Source organism: Camelus bactrianus, chromosome 1 (genome assembly GCF_048773025.1).
Source record: "Camelus bactrianus isolate YW-2024 breed Bactrian camel chromosome 1, ASM4877302v1, whole genome shotgun sequence".
Classification (NCBI taxonomy): domain Eukaryota; kingdom Metazoa; phylum Chordata; class Mammalia; order Artiodactyla; family Camelidae; genus Camelus; species Camelus bactrianus.
This window is the reverse complement of record NC_133539.1, coordinates 51,077,493-51,096,915: the sequence shown is the minus strand read 5'-3', so window position 1 is coordinate 51,096,915 and position 19,423 is coordinate 51,077,493. Positions and strand designations below refer to the sequence as shown.

The 19,423-nt window shown below is 43.5% G+C and overlaps 1 protein-coding gene and 1 non-coding gene across 7 annotated transcripts in view; both read right to left on the bottom strand.

Moving 5' to 3' along the window:
* SIDT1 (SID1 transmembrane family member 1) overlaps positions 1-19,423 on the bottom strand; it is an 88,087-nt gene that overhangs the window by 3,790 nt on the left and 64,874 nt on the right. For 3 of the 6 annotated variants that reach the window (XM_074363683.1, XM_074363677.1, XM_074363695.1), the window contains 12 exons: positions 18,780-18,925; positions 17,882-17,955; positions 16,825-16,891; positions 15,176-15,249; positions 14,086-14,209; positions 13,766-13,883; positions 11,413-11,549; positions 10,587-10,695; positions 6,670-6,746; positions 4,040-4,086; positions 1,185-1,290; positions 990-1,100 (listed from right to left, as the gene is read on the bottom strand). In XM_074363683.1, coding sequence (XP_074219784.1) covers positions 990-1,100; positions 1,185-1,290; positions 4,040-4,086; positions 6,670-6,746; positions 10,587-10,695; positions 11,413-11,549; positions 13,766-13,883; positions 14,086-14,209; positions 15,176-15,249; positions 16,825-16,891; positions 17,882-17,955; positions 18,780-18,925 — 1,190 coding nt within the window. Of the gene's footprint in view, positions 1-989; positions 1,101-1,184; positions 1,291-4,039; positions 4,087-6,669; positions 6,747-10,586; positions 10,696-11,412; positions 11,550-13,765; positions 13,884-14,085; positions 14,210-15,175; positions 15,250-16,824; positions 16,892-17,881; positions 17,956-18,779; positions 18,926-19,423 lie in introns of those variants that run through there. The other 3 variants (XM_074363686.1, XM_074363690.1, XM_074363694.1) reach the window with 3 other exon arrangements.
* Positions 6,088-6,158, bottom strand: TRNAV-AAC (transfer RNA valine (anticodon AAC)). Its single transcript has one exon. It is a non-coding gene; the product is annotated as a tRNA-Val (tRNA).

The following is a 19,423-nucleotide window of genomic DNA, read 5'->3' as shown; positions in this document are numbered from 1 at the left end:
ATGTTCCCAGCAGCAGCATTCCAGCATTCATAAAAGTCCAAAAGTGGAAATGACCCAAATGTCCATCAGCTGATGAACAGACAGATAAAATGCAGGATATTCACACCATGGAATATTCAGCAGTAAAGACATGAAGTGCTGATACATCTACACATGGGTGGGCCTGCAAAACATTATGCTGAGTGATGCAAGCCAGACTCAGAGACCACACGTTATGTGAGTCCATTTATATGAAATTTCCATAACAGGTAGATCTGTAGAGACAAAGGGTAGATTTGGGGTTGCCCAAGGCTAAGGGGTTTGGGAGAAATAGGGTGTCACTGCTAATGGGTGCAGGTTTTTTTCTGGGGTGATTAAAATATTTTAAAGTTGACTGTGGTGATGATGATGATGGAGACCTAAGACTTCCTCCCTGTTCGGTGCCTCAGATGATATCACCAGTTTCCTAGGTGAAATGGATTAATAAAAACCTGTGAAATGGATTAATAAAAACCTGTGCCTGGGCATACAGTTGGTGATTATGATGCAAAAGTTGGAGAAGATACACTAATCAAGGTCTTTGTACATATTACACATCCATTGGGAACAGGGTCGTACTCAAAGTACGACACATAACGATCACATTTGCAGTGTTGGTAGGGCTTCCACAGTTATGAACCACCACCCTGATAATGATGACAACGTGCCATTTATTGAACATTTATGTTTGGATATTTAAAACCATCCCCTTTGGCGGGGGGAATTATGTTTGTTTAATTAATTTTTTGATGGAGGTACTGGGGATTGAACCCAGGACCTTGTCATGGTAAGCAGGCACTCCACCACTGAGCTATACTCTCCCTCCTAAAACCATCCCTTTTAGAGAAAGCTTTCAGATTAGAGAATATAAAAAAGTAGACAGCAACAAGCACACGAGGAGAAGGAGGGAGGAAGGTCAAAAAGGCAAAATGGAGAGAGGACATCATCTTGGAAAAGAAAACTGTTCTTACCTCCCAGCTGCTGAGATTCTGGAAGAAAAAATACAGGGCGGCAGCCCACACCACGGCAGTGGCCACGATGCAGAAGAGTGGGATCGGGAGGACCTTCTCAGAGCTGCGAAGCTGCGGGTGAGAGCAGATGCCGCCAAACTGCACCCACCACCCTTGGGGGGCCTGCGGCACCCGGCTCCCAGCCGCCACTCTTACCTTCATGATGATGTAGAAGGCCAGGTAGAGCAGCAGGTTACAGATGAAGATGCCCAGCATGTAGGAAGCAAAGTCCCTGGGTCGATAGATCAGTCCGAAGAGGGCACTGAGCACACAGAGGAGTTATATTGTGGCCATGAAGGTGGATTTGTAACATTATTGGCTTTTTCACTCCCCCAACCCCATTTTTGGTGGGAGGGGAATGAAAAAAAAAACTTATAAGTAACTTTCAATTTATTACATCTCCAGAACATTCATTTTTAATGAATTATAAAGTTACTGTATGTGGATGTACTATCACCCTTCCTGTCTGGTTTTCTCTCTGTCCTTCAGTTGAATTTCTCATAAAAAACACTGCAACAATAAATGAGTACCTTCAGACATACTGTGTTTTTTTTTCTTTTTGCATTTAAGATTAATTTATTAGAATAGACTACTAGAAGTAGAATTATGTTAAAAATCAGCTTGACATGCAATATCAAATGTTTGCTGTCTAATTCTGAAGTTCATTTTGGCTGGGGTTTGGCCTTAATTTGTTCCAAATTTCTATTCAGTTGTAACAGAAGACTTTATTCGGTAGCCCTTCTTTATCTCCTGGTTTTGAAAAGCTTGTTTTTAATAAATACACGCATACACCATGCACGCATAGATAGTTGAATTTCTGTCCTCTTCATTCTGATTCACTAATTTATATTTCTAATTTCAGATCAGTGCCTTTCTGTGGAGTTATTGTTTTATAATACGTTAGATTATCTGGTTAGGCTAGCTTGCACGATCCAATATGGTAGTCACGTGTGGCTATTTAAATAAAAATTAAAAATAAACTCAATTCTTCAGTCACATCACATTTCAAGTGCTCAATAGCCACAAGTGGCTAATAGCTGCTGTATCGGGCAGTACAGTATAGGACACATCATTCCAGAAAGTTCTACTGGCTAATTCTGGGCCATCATTATCTACCTCTGCCCCTCCTTTCTTCTGTTAATCTTCTTTTGCAGAGACCATTGGAAATTTTGTTTTACTAGGCAAATAATTTCAAAATAAAATCCTATTAATTCCATTTCTAAATCTAAATTTCCACATTAGCCTGAGAATTGATATCTTTACAATAATCATCTCACCCAGGGCATACTATCTCTTCATTTAGCTAAGTTTTCCTCTGTGTCTCCGAATGAGGAAATTAAATTTTCTGCAGAAAGATTCTGCACATCTCTCAAAGCTTATTCCTAAGTATTTTTAATGTAAAGCTGTTATTAATGGACTCTTAATTTTTTATTCCAGCTGACTTTATTCTATATAATATGGGAAATTTTACCCTCTCAGAATTTGAAATCTTCAGTATACCAAAAATTCTTGTATACCCTTCACTCAGATTTATCAGTTATTAGCATTTGGCCACATCTGTATTCTCTCTCTCATTCTGTCTCTGTGTATACATACATAAATACACATATCTATTCATACATCTCTATATATGAATACATACACACACCACTGTTCTTCAGGACTGTGTGAGAGTGAGTTTTAAAATAACATCCAAGGTTCATATTAGATCACTCCATCTCTTGTAATGTTCATGGGAAACTGAGGATGGAGAAACTGAGGGAGGTAACCGCCCACCGGGCAATCACAGTACTAGTGACTGTTGTGCCTCATTCACTCCCACAGGTTTTGGTGTCCCACAGAGCTCCTGTCTAAGAAGAAAGAGGCTGTCCACCTTGTCTTTTGAACAGACTGTGGGTTTGATTTTAGGGCTGTAAGAAGCAGGGGCAAGACAGGTGATTCTGACCCGGTTACTGTATCTCCTACCTGCACCCTGTCTTACAGAGTCACCAGGACTGTCGGGTCTGCCCTGAAAGGGTGATCAGGAGAGCATCGCAGGTGACCACGGCCAGGCATCACCCATCTCGACTTGTCCCCGAGTAAAGGACAATCCTTCACAGGTATGGACCTTCCCCAAGGGAATCCCTGAGGTGACAACATTGTGGGAGGTTTCTTCCACAAGCATATGACCCCCGAATAAGATTTGAATTCTCATAACTTGATTCTGGCTTCCCTGATGGTGTGCCTCCTTCTTCTTATCTGATGTCTCAAAGGGGGGAGGAGCAGGGAGTCATCTTTCTAGCAAAGGCCACTGACCCAGAGGAGCCTATCAGCTAAGAACCACTAAGAAAAGCAGCTAAACTTATTTTTTGAGGGATCAGTAAAATATCACTCATTCACATTTTAAAGTTGTGAATAAGTTGCAAAAAGTAGATACAGGAAATACAGCTGGCAAAAATATACTTCTGTTGCACTGTTCTACTTTTGAGGTCATTTGAGGAAACAAGGCCAAGGTGATAATGAGGGGAAAAAAGGAAGAAGAATGATATAGGTGGATTAGGAAGACAGAACCAGAGGGAAAGAAAGAAATAGGAAAGACTTATGCGCACACCTAGTAAGGAAGAGAAATGCCTATTAGGTAGCCTTTATGGAAAGTTCCAAAAAAGACTTTAAAACTGTTGCAATTTTGCAACTGCTGGCATAATTCATCTCTCTCTATATATATATGTGTGTGTCTATGTGCATATATATTCAATCTAATTTATCCACATAGAACAAATTTGACATTTGTCTTATTGAACAATTGAACTCAAGGCATCAATGAGTTGAACTCAGTGGGTTAAGAGAGGCCCTTCTGGTGCACAACAGTTTCCTAGTACATTCTTTGTGGGAGGAAAATAGCTTTCTTTCAAGTCTCTAGAACAAGCACAGTCCTATGCTCTCCTGAATTTCAGATTTCTTTATAAAAATGGCAGCCAAGGAGAGCTAAACCACAATGTTACAGAGAAACATGTTTTCCTAAGACTACTTACAAGGACCAGTTAACCAGATTGCCCACGACGAGCAACACCATTCTGTCCTGGAAAGGAGGAAAGAAGGCATCAAATGAGAAGCTGCAAACTCTGCTTTCTTAAAACTTGCTGTAGGGGAAGCATCAAATATGGGAAAACAATCGCCTTAGTGAAAAAAATCTTTTCTGTGGTTTGAAGAGGGCTGCACCTATGGTGGGACACTCATCCTCTGCGAGGACTAAATGGCAAAGCCTCTGACTGCAAACAGATGGGACGTCACCAGGGCCCACCTCTCGGTGTGTGCTGAGTACTCAGGAGTTAAGAGAATTCTACCACTAGTATTGCGTAACCAAGGACTCTTCCCCTGCGTTGTGTTAGCTGGTGGGCTCTAAGGCAGCTCTTGGGACTGACCTGTAATTAATTAGTTTCCCACCCCTTACTCTCCAAGGAGGCCCTGCAGCTCCCGGGCTCCTGGATTCTAAACACATGGCCTTAAGATTAAAGTTGTTGGTAGGGGAGAAAATAGAGAGGAAAGGTCTGTCTCTAAGAACAGTTCCTCTGGTGTGCTTTACTCACAATCTGTTCCTGCTCCTTCATCTACTACTTACAGCTTTTAGGAGCTACCTGATTATGCTTTAATTTGCATGGCCACTCATCTATTTAAAAGTAGGGATTCTCTTTATGGGCGATCCATTAAATTTGGAGGAAATAACTTCATTTAAAAAAAAATTCACCTCTTAGAAAGGCTAAAATCCAAAATACTAATAACACCAATTGGTGGCGAGCAACAGGAATTCTTATTCATGGCTTATGGGGATGTGAAATAGTCCAACCATTCTGGAAGACAGTATGGCAGTTTCCTAGAAAACTAAACATACTTTGACCATAGGATCCAGCAGTCATGTTCCTTGGTATTTGCTGAAAGGAGTTGAAAACATATGCCTACACAAAAACCTGAGCATATTTTTTTTTATAGCGGGTTTACTCATAATTGCCAAAACTTGGAAGCAACCAAAATATCCTTCAGTAGGCGAATGAATAAATAAACTGTGGGACATTCAGACAATAGAATATTAGTACCAAAAAGAAATGAGCTGTCCAGCCATGAAAAGACATGGAGAAAAAGTAAGTGCATATTAAGTGAAAGAAGCCAATCTGAAAAGGCTACATACTATATTATTCTGGAAAAGGTAAGACAAAAGAGAAAGTAAAAAGATCAGTGGTTGCCAGGGGTTGGTGGGGCGAGGAGTGTGGAAGAGCAGGTGGAGCACTGAGGAGTTTCAGGGCAGGAAACGACTTTGATGCTCTAATGATGGATACAGGTCATTACAAACTCGTCACAACTCAGAGACTGTACAAAATCAAGAGTGAACTGTAATGTAAACTATGAACTTTGATTATGACATGTTACCATAGGTTCATTGACTGCAACAAATGTGTCTCTCTGGTGGGCGATGTTGATAATTGGAGAGGCTGTGCCTGTGTGGGGGAGGGGGTATATGGGAAATCTCTGCATTCTCCAAAACACTAAAAACTTTAAAAATGCTCTAATAATAGTCTATTAAAAAAAAATAAAGACAGCCTGCATCAATTCATGTAAAAATCCCAAACCACTAGTTGCCCCTCGTGGTTCACAGCTAAGGCACACTTATCTCTAAGAATACGGGTCCTAATGGGCTTTTAAATTCTCACCTGAGTAAAACCTGCCAGCCTCAATTCTCTCAAGGTTTAGTGCCCACAGCTCCTGCCTAGGCTCTCGAGGGCTGAAACATCCCCACATACCTTTCTGTAAAAATCCTTCTGACTATAAACATTATATGCCAGGCCCAAATGGCATCACTAGTTCTGACCACAGCGCTGTGTAGGGGTTGGAGCAGTGGCTCAGAGGAGGTATGTAGCCTTCCCAAGGCCGATGGCCAGCACGCCAGGGCAGCTGGGACCAGAGCCCTGATCCCTCTGCTTAGGGTAGAAATGTGTAGTATACTGAAAACCACAAGATAGACTTTTTAAAAGTGTATTTCCACCATCAAGCAATAACTACAATTTTGAAAAAGCATTCTTTTTTTAATTGTAAGTACTGGGAATTGAACCCAGGACCTCATGCACGTTAAGCATGCGCTCTACCACTGAGCTATACCCCAACCTCTATAAATTTTTTCTTTTTTTTTCATTTTTATTGGTGAAAAAATTCTTGCTTACTGTAAAAATCAAACAATGTATAAAAAGCAAACACGTCTAATGTGGAAAGTGTAAGTTCTGATGAGAGTGATTGGAGGGATAGTTTGTCCCCAGTTTGCTTGGGACAGTCCAAGTGTCATTACTAATTGTGCCCTCTTTTTCACTTTGACAAATGAAATCTGCCTCTTTGGGAGTGATTCTGGGGACACCCTATCTTGATCCTCCCCCCCCAGCAGTCATCACTGTCTAATAGTTAGTGTGTATATGTGTATTCTTTATATACTAGCAATTTTTCATGTATAAAAAGGGAACCATCCCAGCTTGCCTAGAGTGAGAAGGGTAAGCAAGACACCTCTTCCCTCGCTAACTGGACCTCAGCCACCCTAGGCCACCTGCCCCTCTTGGTTTAGGGAGCCTTGAGTAACTGCCCCGAGCCTGCCCCTCCTGCAGGGAGCACGGGGACACGCACGTACCGTGTACAGAGGCCGGCTGCACTGCTGGAGGCAGTCCGTGTAGAACACCATAGCGGCGCGCCGAAAGATCCCCAAATCTGCCGATGACACAGTCGCATGGTAAGAAGGATTAATCAGAGAGAATACAGAACACTCCCCTATGGCCCAAGCAGGACGATACTGTCTTCACCTCAGAAAAACAGTGCTTTGCATCTGAGAGGTTGGCAATAAATGTTTGTTTTAAACAATGGCGCCCACAACCACCTGTGCTTCCACGGCTGCGTGCCGTGTCTGCACAGAAAGGCAGGCAAGGTCCACACGAGTAACAGGCAATCACAAGGCGCCTGGGCAGCTGGCCAGCTCTCCTACGGCTTCCAGTTCTCCTCTGTTTATAGTTTACTCTGGTGGTGCTTTGTTCACAGCAGAGATGTTATGGGGCCTCTCAAAAGTCACCTTAAAACATCTGCTGACTCTAGACCATGGGAAATCTTAGCTTGCAAAAATTCTAACATATTTCTCAGTGTGGTTATAAGTCAGGATTGAACCAGGGGATACTGGGATCTACTAAGTATGTTCTTAGAAAGCCTGAATGTGTATTGAAACAATAATTAAAGGAACATAAGTTAAGATGGGAGAGAAAAAGACAGGAAAGATTTTTTAATGCAATCCTTCAAAAGGATGGAATAAAAAACAGTGAGGGTGCAGGTTATAACTGTTACATGGACAGGGTCAGGGGCCAGGTGGGGCTGTCATTTTGTGAGCCATCCACATGTGGATGTCACAGGCAAGGCTGGGGGCTGCCAAAGCAAGGATTTCAGTGAGCGTGGACCCCAGCTCTGTTGTGAATGCTGCTATTCTTCAAGGCTACCCCTGGGGTCAGTTTAACCCAGATAGATACGGTGAGGGAGGAAGGAGGGAGGGCTGTATCCATGCAACAGCCCAGAAGAGGTGCACTGCAGGCTGGATTGGAGTGCTTCCCTGCCTCTGAGCCTCTCTCTGCACCCCCTTCCCACCAAGTCCTGCCCAATCTGGAAGGGGGTATTTAGGGAGCAGAGTTGGCGGGTCAGCCGGGCAGGTTGCTTCTTTAAGAGAAAAATCTAGAAAACCCTGGGGAGGATGGCTGAACGTTACCTGTGTCAGACCCATCTGAATCAGTGGTAAGCAGAGAAATAAGGGGAAAAAAAGAAAAAAAGATTTGTAAGAAGCCAAACAGGTAAACTACTGGTCATTTTATTTTTCTCTCAAAACAGATGACTTTAATCTTGTTTGCTCATCATAAAGAACATAGACTCTTTCTGCCTGTCTCAAACATTCAGAAGTTCACTATTCTTCAAAGTGCAAATCAGACTTTTCTCTCTTCCTGATACTTCTGTGCACCACTGGCGACTTACAATCCATCCTCTCCCTGTGGTCCTTTTCTGGAAGCAAGGGACACAATAGTGATCAGGGCAAGTGGCTCTACAGTTTTCTGTCGTACTTAAGAAATGCTCCGCCTCATTGCTGCTGCCTTTTCTGTGTCCACCCTTACTTTCAAGTGTGACCCAAGGGCCACAGAGAAAGGAGTCTGTGATTTAAGAAAGCAAAGGCAGCTTATGAAATGGGCGGAGAGGTTGGTGTTGCCTGAACAACTGTCCACTAACTCAGCTTCCTGCCTTTGGACTAAATGTAGGTGCAATCGTCAAGATGAAATAGCAGGTTTTCCTTTTGACTCTGGTAAATCTGTAACCACTTGGGGAAGATTCCCTAAGTGCAGAAATTTAAAACAGTTAAGTTGTGCAAGGGCTATTTTCCCTTTACCCCTACAGACCCACTGCCATGTCTCTCTGTCCTCACCACGCCCGGGGAGGCTGATTGTAGGGACCATTCAGTGGGTCTCCCACTGCCCATAGATTTGGACAATGAGAAACCCCAGCAGGAGACTGGAGGGACAGAGGAAGGCGAATGAGCTGAAAGTATTATCCGCCCACTGCCCTCCCTGTGAGGTTGCCTGTCTGTCAACCAAACCGCTGCTCCTTTCCTAGAGACTTCCTCTCCACGATGCCCTCCTTCCACGTTTTGGTAGCTACTTTCTCCATGACCTTTCGGGCTTGTGAACAGTAAAGCTGCTCTGCTCCTGGCCCCAGCTTACTTACTGTGCTCTTCCTCCCACTCTTCTCTGCCCCACCCCTGTCTTCATGAAGAGTCCTTCTGCTCAGTCTTCGTGTGACATCTTTTTCTGGTGAGGACCCTGACAAACTGTCACATGGTTATAATAGACTACAATAAATTTCTCCTTTTTAAAAAGGTAAATGAATTCAGTGTTGTAAAATTGCATGGGGCAAAGGTGGTATAAATGTATTAAAAGCTTCTCTATGTATTAATGGTCACAATCACTACATATATCTGTTTTCAAGTTTATTTTTCCAAATCAGAGAACCTAGAAAAACAGTGCTCATATAATTTTCCTTATGAGAGTTTAGTTTGTATGACTGAGGGAAGTCATACAAACTAAACTCTCAGTATGGAGACAAACTCTTCAGTGGGGAGGATTGGGCATGCGCTGGGTGCTGTACCAAATGTTCTACACAACTGTCTGTTGATGCTTCCACTGGGGCATTTGGAGGTGGACTGGCTTTGTAATGCCAAGAGTAAATCTACTGACCATGCCAAAGGGGAAAACCAAACTGCCAACATGAGAGATTATTTTATTTGGTCCTACTCTTAAAGCCACTTGTTTAAGTAGAGTTAGTCACTCTTAGATCTGGGCAAGAGGGGTGCCATATTTTAAAGGCCTCCATTCCCCAATGAATGACGAGTCTGTGGGGCAAAGGGACTGCTCCTTCTCCTCCCAGGCCACATTCTGAGTTCTTGGACCCCAGAATTCCCTGCTCTGATGGTCTGAGCCTACTCTCAAAGCCTGCACAGCCCCGTTCCCTGGTTTATCTTCCTGAGGGCAGGTGGCACGACTTGAGTATGCACCACTAGGGGCAAGGAGACCCCTTAGATGCAGGACAGAGCCAGAGGCAGGAAGGAAAGAGGGGCAGGGGCTGGGGACCAGCTCTCCTGTACAGCTATGTTCTGGACTGTTCTTCCACGGACCTAAGAATTTAAAATTTGAACCTGTACCTTCTAGGTTGTAATGAAAGTATATTTATCAGTTTGTTGGTTTTCCAGTCTGCTTTAGAGCTTAAAAGTATATATACATAGTGTGTGTACTTCTTTTTACAGTCTTGCTCTGGGCTCTGAAATATTAGGGATGGGCCTATGTTTATATTATAATGGTTTTTCTTGAAATACACAAATGAATTTTCAGTCTGACTTCCTGGACCTTAAAATGACTGGTGAAATTTAAATGCTCTAAAAAGACTTGAACCTGCTCCTATGTATGATGGCTGACCAACAGCAGATAAGAAGCTGGTTTCTGTAGAATACTTGGTGTTCTAATGTGATACGTCCACATTGTCAGCATTCTGCAGGTGTCCAGCCTCTAAGACTGACAAATTGGCCTCAAAAAGTTCCAGTTCCCAAGTTTGAAAGTGATATATAATTCAGTCTTGATAACCATTTAGCCTGGTTAGAGAAATCCTCCTTTTAAATGCTAAAAATGAAAAATATTCTTCCAGATAGAATGAGTGGTGTGATGATATACCATTCTGCAAACACACTTTCAAGGTTTGATGAATTGTAAAGCCTTTGGGACTTGGGGCTGGAGGCATGCCCCCACTCTGAGGTATACCAAGCTCAGTTTCTCGGCTGAAGTTACAACTAGTGATAACAGCTTATTGCAATCCTACGCAGGACGGGAAGCTCTTGAAGAGAATTCATGCTATTAAACACACACGGAATTCGAAGCACGTGCTCACAGTGACCAGTAACACTTTGGTTTAGGATAAATGAAGACAATTCTTTCTCAGGGTAAGTTGATCCCCGTGTTTCATGTAAAGTAACAGGTGACTCACCTATCTTGAAACGCCCCATGTAGTAGATCTGGGTGCTGAGGGCCAGAGAAGCCAGAATATGGATTGCGGAGAAGATGATCCAGAACCAGATGTCATTTTTCCCAAACACCTAGGAGTAAAGATGGAAGTTACTTTCATCTGCGTTTGTCTCCAGAGAGCCCGCTGAAATTGTTCCGTCTCTTGTGTATGCAGAAGGAGTCAAAATCCAAGCTGTGTGTGCATTTTGGGTTTTCCCCTTGCTCTTAGCTCATGGAGATCTTACTGCACCTGGGTCAGAATAATGGCTACCTGACCAAAGAAAATGGGAAAGAGAAGAAATAGGCGAGGCAGCTGAACAGTAGGTGAAGAGGCGACAGGTCTAAAGTTGGGGCCTGATGCTCTTCAAGTAACAGAAGACAACTAAAAGTTGTCCACACACGTTTGGGAAGTGTTTTCTGTTCTTTCAAGTCAAACTCTGTTCCAAGACCCTGTACATCTCTATTCCAGCCTCACTGAGTTAGGTCCCAGCTTTATATTAGCACTGTCCGGGGGCAGTATTCCAGGTGCCTGTTACATTATTAAAAATAGTAGCTAAAGGTGGTTGGTGGGTATAGCTCAGTGGTAGAGTGCATGCTTAGTATGCACAAGCTCCTGGGTTCAAGTCCCACTACCTCCATTAAAAAAAATGCTAGCTAAACAACGCAGTGCCGCGAACGGACCAGTGATGAGAGTCTGTCACGAGTCAAGGATTATGACTAATGCAAACCTGTCCGCCTGAGGGCCAAAAAAACAACCAACAACCTCTCAGGAGGGTACTTTCTGAAAGCCGGGCTGGGGAGGGACGCACCACTCCGAGGACGGTGAGCGTAATGACCGCCGCGAAGGAGGCATAGGCGGCGTAGGCGCTGGCGTTGATATCCGGGTGGCGCGTCTGGTAGAGCTTCAGCATGCACAGGCCGGCGATCATGTACATGAAGGAGGTGTCTGAGGAGAAGCCAGAGGGTCATTTCCCTTCAGCCTCAGAGAACCCTCTCCCTTCAGGCCTTGGAGTACGTGCTGCCCTCAGACAGCGTGGGGACCTCCACACGCCAGCCTCTCTAGGCAAACCCCACACACTCCGCTGCTACCCGCCTCCAAGGGGTGTTCCTGGTTCGCAGAAGAGTGTCAGGTGATTTGATGGATAATAGACTATCCCTACTTGCAGGGGGTTTGTGTACAAGTGCTGCTGTTCAGGCAGCACAACAAAAGGACCCCTAATGATGACAGGGCAATGTGACGCCTAGGTGGGCGTCGGAGGTCCTTCTCAGCATCCTGAAATAGAACCACACGGGTTACTGCTAGTACATACAGTTTTCTAGCCTAGGAATGGAAAACAGCTGCAAGTTAAATGTGGCTTAGCTGCATGAGGGTTAGGGAAATGCGAACTAAAACAACAATGCAATGTCCCGTGTTACTCAAAAATGTAGCAGAACACTTAAAAGTCTAACAATAACACCTTAGTGATGATGTGGGGGAATTGGAAACTTTCACTTGGAGTGGGAATTAATATTCTGGAGAGAAACTTGGCAGTTTTTGGTAAAACGGAAGATGCATAAGCCAGGTGATCCCCAAATTCTACCTCTGGGTGTCCCAGGGAACCTCCTCTCACATGTGTACAGAGACATAGATGAAGATACTCACTGCAGCACTGTCTGTACCAGCAAAATATTGCAACATCTAAGTATTGCTCAACAGAGGAAATGATAAATGCGGTATATTTTTATCACAGAATGACAATCTTTAAATATGAATGAACTGGATATCCATGATTCAATATTAATAAATCTTAGGACATATTGTTGAATGAAAAAAGGATGCAGAACACTGTGATAAATTATTAAGTTGTTACAAATGTAGAAAAACTACAAAAGCAAACTGGAAGGATAGATATCAAATTAATCATAGTCGTTGCCTCTGGGAGAGAGAGAGAGAGAGGATTAAGTTTAGAAGGCAGTTCAGAACAGGACCTCAACTTTACACAACATTTTATTCCTTAAAAAATTAGATTTAAGGCAGATATTTTAAAGCGTTGGCATTTGTTCATTCTGAGTGGTGAATGATGCTGTTCTCTATGGTTTTCTCTATTACAATTGTTTTCTCATTTAAAAAAATTAAAATGTGACAGAATTTCAGTGGTGTTCTGAGTTAACAGCGAGGGGCTAGAGGACAAACACAAAATGACTTTTTAAAATCCTCTTCCTCGAGTGTGGAGGACATTGTTAATTGCCTTCTACCAGCGTTAGCTGTTCCCTTCCTCCCTCCTAATAGCATCTCATTACGAACTCAAATATCTTAGTCCATTTTCTGCTCAGAAATGCACACCCTCTCAGCCCACTTGCATCGGTAACCGCACCCCTGGTTCCAGAGATGGGTCTTATTGGTCTAAAGGTAACCCCACCTCCTTTGCTGCAGTGATTGGTATAGCTGCCCAGTCCTGAGCTAACCAGCACACAGAGAATGGTTTTGGAGGGGCTTATAACTGTGTAAGGTGTGAGGGGCTGTTATCTGGGGGTTTTTGGAGAAGAAGTTTCCTTGCTCTCCAGTGAAGCCTGTTGGAAATCAGCTGGCTCCTTCCTCTACACATCGTAGTGGGGAGGTAGGAAGCCAAGACCTGATGTAGCCATTTTTGCCACCATGAGGGAAGACAGCCTGAGGATAAAATCAGCATGCAGGCTGGGCACAACCAAGGGATCTCAGAGAAATGGGGCCAGAGCCACCAGGTAAAGCACCCACAACAAGCCCTTCCACCTCTGGGCATTCAGATGGTGCGCTGATAAATATACTTACTATTTAATCCAGTTTGGATTAAATTGGGTTTTCTACACTTTCAACCCAAAGCAAACTGCTAAATTAAGCCAAGTTACACTGAGGGAACTCTCCATAGATGTCTGTTGGTGGATTCTACCAGACCTACTGCCTGACGCTTAGCCCATTGCCCACCTGCATATCTAGCTGCGGGATCAACACGTAGTGTTGAGCATTTTCTAGCCTGAAAGGTGGACAAAATGGTCCAGTGTGGGAAAACCATGCCCCGTGGCGAGGTACCCTCAGGTCATGTAAAATGTCATTTAATTCTTGCAAGCACAACCTTGGCATTTTTGAGACAGTTCCAGGATACGACACTTACTCAAGTCTGTGTAGTTGATATAAATTCTAATTACCGAATTGGAAGTTGGAGTAATTAGGGCAGACGTGGTAACAAGCACTGAGCACTCCTTCCGTCATCAGTGCGATCCCCATAGCATAGAAGAGACCAAAGTGTTTGGGAATCCCATACTCCTGAAAAAGGGGAAGCATGGTCAGTGGAAAGATACTCATTAGCGACCTGGCCACAGAACCAGGAAGCCCGTGCTCTGGCCTTGTGTGGTTCGTTACACATGATCCATCGTCACACCATCTGGCCAGATGTCCCTGCCCTCCACAGATCCTGTTTGGAACCATAACCCTCCCTGGCTGCCACCTCCACCGACCCTCTCCTCACCATGGCGAAGATGTCCTTGGCTTCCAAGGCTCTTCGATGGAGAATGTCCTGGCGCAAGACTATCAGCAGGAAGAGCAAGCCCAGGAGCACGTGGCCCAGGTTGCTGAGGATGTTGTTGAAGGCACTAAAGCGATGAGAGAGAACACGAGAGAGTCAAGGCATCAGAGAGACTCAGAGACTGAACGGAGGCATGAACGAGAGAGTGAACTCAGCATTCTGTGTTTTCCACTGATAATCTTTTCATAAGATTTCAGGACTGAAAATCATCAGAGATCATCTTTAACCTAACTCCTTCATGTTGGGAGGCTTCGCCTGTGATAATGAGTCCAATAACACCCTCTGGGCTTCCCTAACACCCACCCAGTCCTCTCGTGTCCTGGTGGCCCTGGCATGGAACGACTCCTTGGAAAGAGAGTCGCCCCAAAGACCAGCAGTTTGGCTGAGTGTTTCAGCTGCACTGTGAGAGTGAATTCACATCGAAGGATGCATGTGATGTGTCAGTGCTGAGCTCTGTAATTGTGAATTTCAGGATGAACATCTGGTGGTCACAGCCAGCAGATTTATTTCAGGAAACCGAGGCTAATTCAGGTCTGGAACAAGAAGCCAGGCTCCCAACTCCCGGGCAAATGCCTTTCCTACTTAACCGTGTTCCATTGGCTCTGGCCTTGGAAGCAGCAGCCCAGGGGTGAGTCCTAATGCCACTAACAGTTGAGGGACCTTCAGCAAGTCCCTACCTTTCTAATTAAGCCTTAACATCTTCACCTAAAATGGGGGTAATAATCATCCTATCTGCCTCATAAGGTTGTTTAATGGGTTGAAGGGACTGGCAGCTCATGCCCATGGACATGGGTTATCACATCTACGGACCCGATATATTTTCAAAAACATCCCTGCCTTCTCCTCAGCAGATCATTCTTAGGAATGTTTCCTGAGGCCCCGAAACCTGGTCTCAACTTCCTGGTTTCGTTCCTCTAGTCTCTTGATTGGGGGTTTTCCACAAGGGCTTCTAGTGTTTTTAAAAACAGAAGCCACCACTTTACACAGAAAGGCATCTCTCACTGCCTCACGGCAACCAGAGGACTGGGCTCACCTCAGGACGCCCAAGGGGTGAGCACAGAGGAAGTTGTAGTAGCAGATGTCCTGGTTGCCAGTGATATTTACCACCTGTAAAACCAAGAGTGAGAAGAGGCAATGCAGTGTTTGTCCGTCCCCTGAGCCTGAAATCACAAAAAGCAGACAGTGCTCACCATGATAACCTGTCAGTGATTTACAGTGTAACCAGTGCTCCTTCTCAGCAGGAGATGGGCTGTTACCTTCCACCTCTACGTGGAACAGACACATTTCCTTTAAATGCTGCCATCTTGCTTTGAATTGAAATAGTCTATGTCCCTCATTATGTGGCTTCAGGGTAGAATTCAGCTGAGTATGATTCCTTTATTGTCATTATAAAAAGACTTTGAAAGGATGCTAACATTGGGACCTGCTTATTAGGACTGTCAGGGTACATCCTATTTTCTTGTCAAATCCTGGGAGGGTAAGGAGTATCCCATCCTCTGCATGGAAATGATAACCACAGGGCGGGTAGACACGAGGAGGGGTGTGGTCAGTTTTCCATATTTATCACTATCTCTATCATTGAGAACCTTCCGGGGGTGGGGGGTGAGAGGGGAATAGCTCAGTGGTAGAGTGTGTACGTAGCATGCACAAAGTCCTCGGTTCAATCCTTAGTACCTCCACTAAAAAAAAGTAAATAAATAAAATTTTAAATTTTAAAAATAAAAAAGAACCCTCTCAGAGCACATCACAGCTGTATCTTCTGATAGAGCCCCAAAGTATTGAGGGAATATTTGGATTATAAACTGTGGTGCTCAAACTTCATAAAGTCCTTGTCCTCATCAGGTGTTAAGGAATTGGGGAAATATTGTGAGACTGTTGGCTCTCAGACTTGGCTGTCCACTGGAATCACTGGGAGCTTAATCAATACTGATGCCTGACTCCCCTGTCAGAGACTGATCTCATCTGTGTGGGGTACAGCTTGGACACTGGGCTTTTAAAAAGTTCCTCAGATGATTTTAACGCACAGCAAAGTTTGAGAGCTATTGCATTAGAAACACCTTTAGCCTTGTGTTATTCTAAGTGGGCTTTTTCATGTATAACAGATCCCAGTGAAGGCTACTTAAGCAACCTGGACCCTAGGGTTCTATGAAGGTGCAGTGGGATTCTAGAGCTGTTTGAACTATTATTTGTGTTTATTTGGTTTTTTTCTCTATTTTAGTGTTTATTGTATATTTTCTTTTAATATTTTATTAGTTCTGTGAAGCTGTTTTTACTTTTACAAAAAAATATTTACCCTCAATGACAGAGCACAGGCTACATGAGACATCAGGTTTCTTTGCTTTTGTCTGGAACTTTATTTACTCATCATCCCATGTTGACCAAAAGTTCAGACTGGTAAAAAATAGACATAGTTGATAGATACCAAGAGTAAATGAGTGCAAGGTAATCATTTCAGATTGGTAGACAGAATAATGCAAGAGGCCCCAGGTTCCTCTGTGATTAAACAGTCGGGAGCTAGATTTAAAGGTCAGTCAAAGACGAAGCTATGGGGAAATCCAACGGGAACCCAAGTGGGGAATTCATTCTCGGACAGGGCTCAGGTTATACCTTCCTGTGTAAGTCACAGCAAAGATCTCTCCCTGCAGTATGAAAGCTGGGGCTCCTGGTTTGGGCAGCACTTACTGTCTGGTAGGTGATGACTAGCTGGATCACGGGCAGTGCATAAAACACAGCGATGGTAATGATGTTCCTAGGCAGGCAGAGAGAACCAGAAATGGTTATTTTCAGTTAACAACGGAATCTTTGCTTTTTCAAAAGACAATTCCTCCTACCCCATAACTCCCTCGTTAACTCACAAAAATAGTTAGAAACTGGTTATGCAGTTCCTCCTTCTCCAGTCTTCCTCTTATACAATCATTTTCAAAACAATGTAAATAATACTTGCTTCTGGTTTAACCAAATTATTAATGAGGTCCTATCTCTCTAGGATATTATTAGTTTAAATTGATCAGAGAGTAGGGGTTGGGTGATGGATCACACCAAGGGGATGTGGCTCTCTTAAGATACATCTCTTAGTTCCTAAATGATGGTCCCACTATGGAATTCGTGTCGCCCCTACTGCCTCTTGTTTCCCTCTTCTCTGTATCCACAAGAAAGGGCCTCCTCCCAGAGAAAAGAATGGGAAGGGCTATCACAAGTGTCAGCCTGGGGTTTCTGAGGGGAAGGAGGGGACCCTATCAGGCACTTCAGACTCTCCTCTTGGAGGGAGGCTGCATCTGTGTGTGTGTGACTACCAAAGGTCCATTTATCATTGGCTGGTGGCATCATCTCTCCCAGGGTAGCGTCCAGCTACCCTGAGGTGCTCGAGGCATCTTGTCCCTGAAATCACTGGCTCTCCCCAAAGCAAGTCCTGGTGAGGAGATGAGGGAATAGCTCCAGTTTAACATGCCTCATCGAACATGGTGACATTAATGTTATCTTCAGGACATCTTTCTGGAAGACGATTTAGTGTGCTCCCTGAACATATGGGGTTCCACTACCACTCTTCTTTATGCTTTGTATTTATTTAATTTAGGGCTGTTGCCTTTGGTGGTTTATCTCCATTTTCCTATGGAATGTGTCATGAATCCTTTAAATGCCTATACCTGTACCTCATTAAACACATAAGTGAGTGTGGCTTTTACAAAGAAAACTTTAATTTTACTAAAGAGAGCCATAGCTCTCCTGGTCATCTACTCACCAAAAATAAATCTTATATTTCTTGCTGATAATTCTCCGGTCCTTCCTGGACAGATCTGACAGGTAAAGAAACGTCTGGGATGCCAAATAAAAAGAGAATGCAAAACTGTACTTGGATTTCTTGCATAAAATACAAAGGAGAACTTTACACATTTCAATTCAGCACCTCCTTAGGGATTAAGTTCTTTAACAAGACGTTTAATTGTGCTTTTCCCACGATACCTTTAAAAATCCTAAGATTTCCTTAGAATATTAAGGATTGGCTGATGTGGGAAACCTAATGTTTCTTAAATCTCAAGAATTTATTTCCCAGTTTTCAGTGATATCGACTGTGTGGTCCTGGAATTACAGGGTTGAAACTGTGCAGTTCACCTTCATAGCCCTTACTGGATACAACACTATCATAAATACAAGCTGGAAAAAAATGAGCTTTACTCCTAAAAGATTTTATGTACAGAACTGGGAAGTTTTTCAAGGTGTAGTCTGCAAATGAACATTTTCTTCCATCTGGTTGGATCCCTTCCTCCTTTTTTTTGTCCACAATCAGCCACTTCAGACCCTGAGAGCATTTTAATGCTGTTCTTTTTACTTCTCTCACTCCCTCCCTCCAGAAGAAGAGTTCATTAACTGAGCAGTGCTTTTAGTATGTGGTTAAGTTTCACCTAAAATGCCCCCTGGGTAAAACAACCAGGACCTATAGCACAGGGAACTGTATTCAATTTCTTGTTAAAAAAAAAAAAAGTAAAATTAAATTAAATTTAAAATAAAAAAAATTAAAAGCCCCCTGGGAAATCTGACTTCCCGAATTAAAAAAGCTACTAAAGGAAACTGGGGCATTGCTGAGGTTGTATCGATTCCCGAAGTTCCTGTTGTCTCGGCGCCTGGCCAGGCAGAGGTACCTTGGTCCGGATGATGTTCTTGTCACTCTCAATGTCTGGCATGGTGTCGAAGTCACTCTCCTCCACGGAGCTGTCGGAGTCCGACTGGCACGGCTGCCCGCCGTCGGAGGAGGATGCCTGCCTGCCCGGACTGGAGCTGGACTCATCTGAAACGGAGAAGCCTCATCTGCTTTCCCCAGCCCAGAAGAACCCATGGAGCTCACTTCTCTTGGCAAAAAGCACAGGACTAGCTCATTCTTGAAAATGTCGTGTCGGTCAAACCGATTCCTTACCCACAACACCTGTTCTTTCTCTCCATTCCTCCTCAATGGACTTCTAATCTTCCCCTTCTCCTATTTTTACATTTAAATGGTCTATTTCTAGGGCTGAATACATAATATAAAGGCATCTGCTCTGTTAACTATCTAGATGCAAAAATATGCTTATATATCATGTTTCATATTTTAAAATATGAGCATAAATATATAAACAGACACATGCACATCCTTATGTATAGCATCTATCATATATATGTGTAAGCACGCACATATCCAGCAGCTATACATGTCTCGTGGCTCAAGTATTTATACACAGAAATTCCCCCACATGCTGTATCTATAATTATATAATGAAAACAACATTCTCAGGAAGAAGAATCCTTGTGT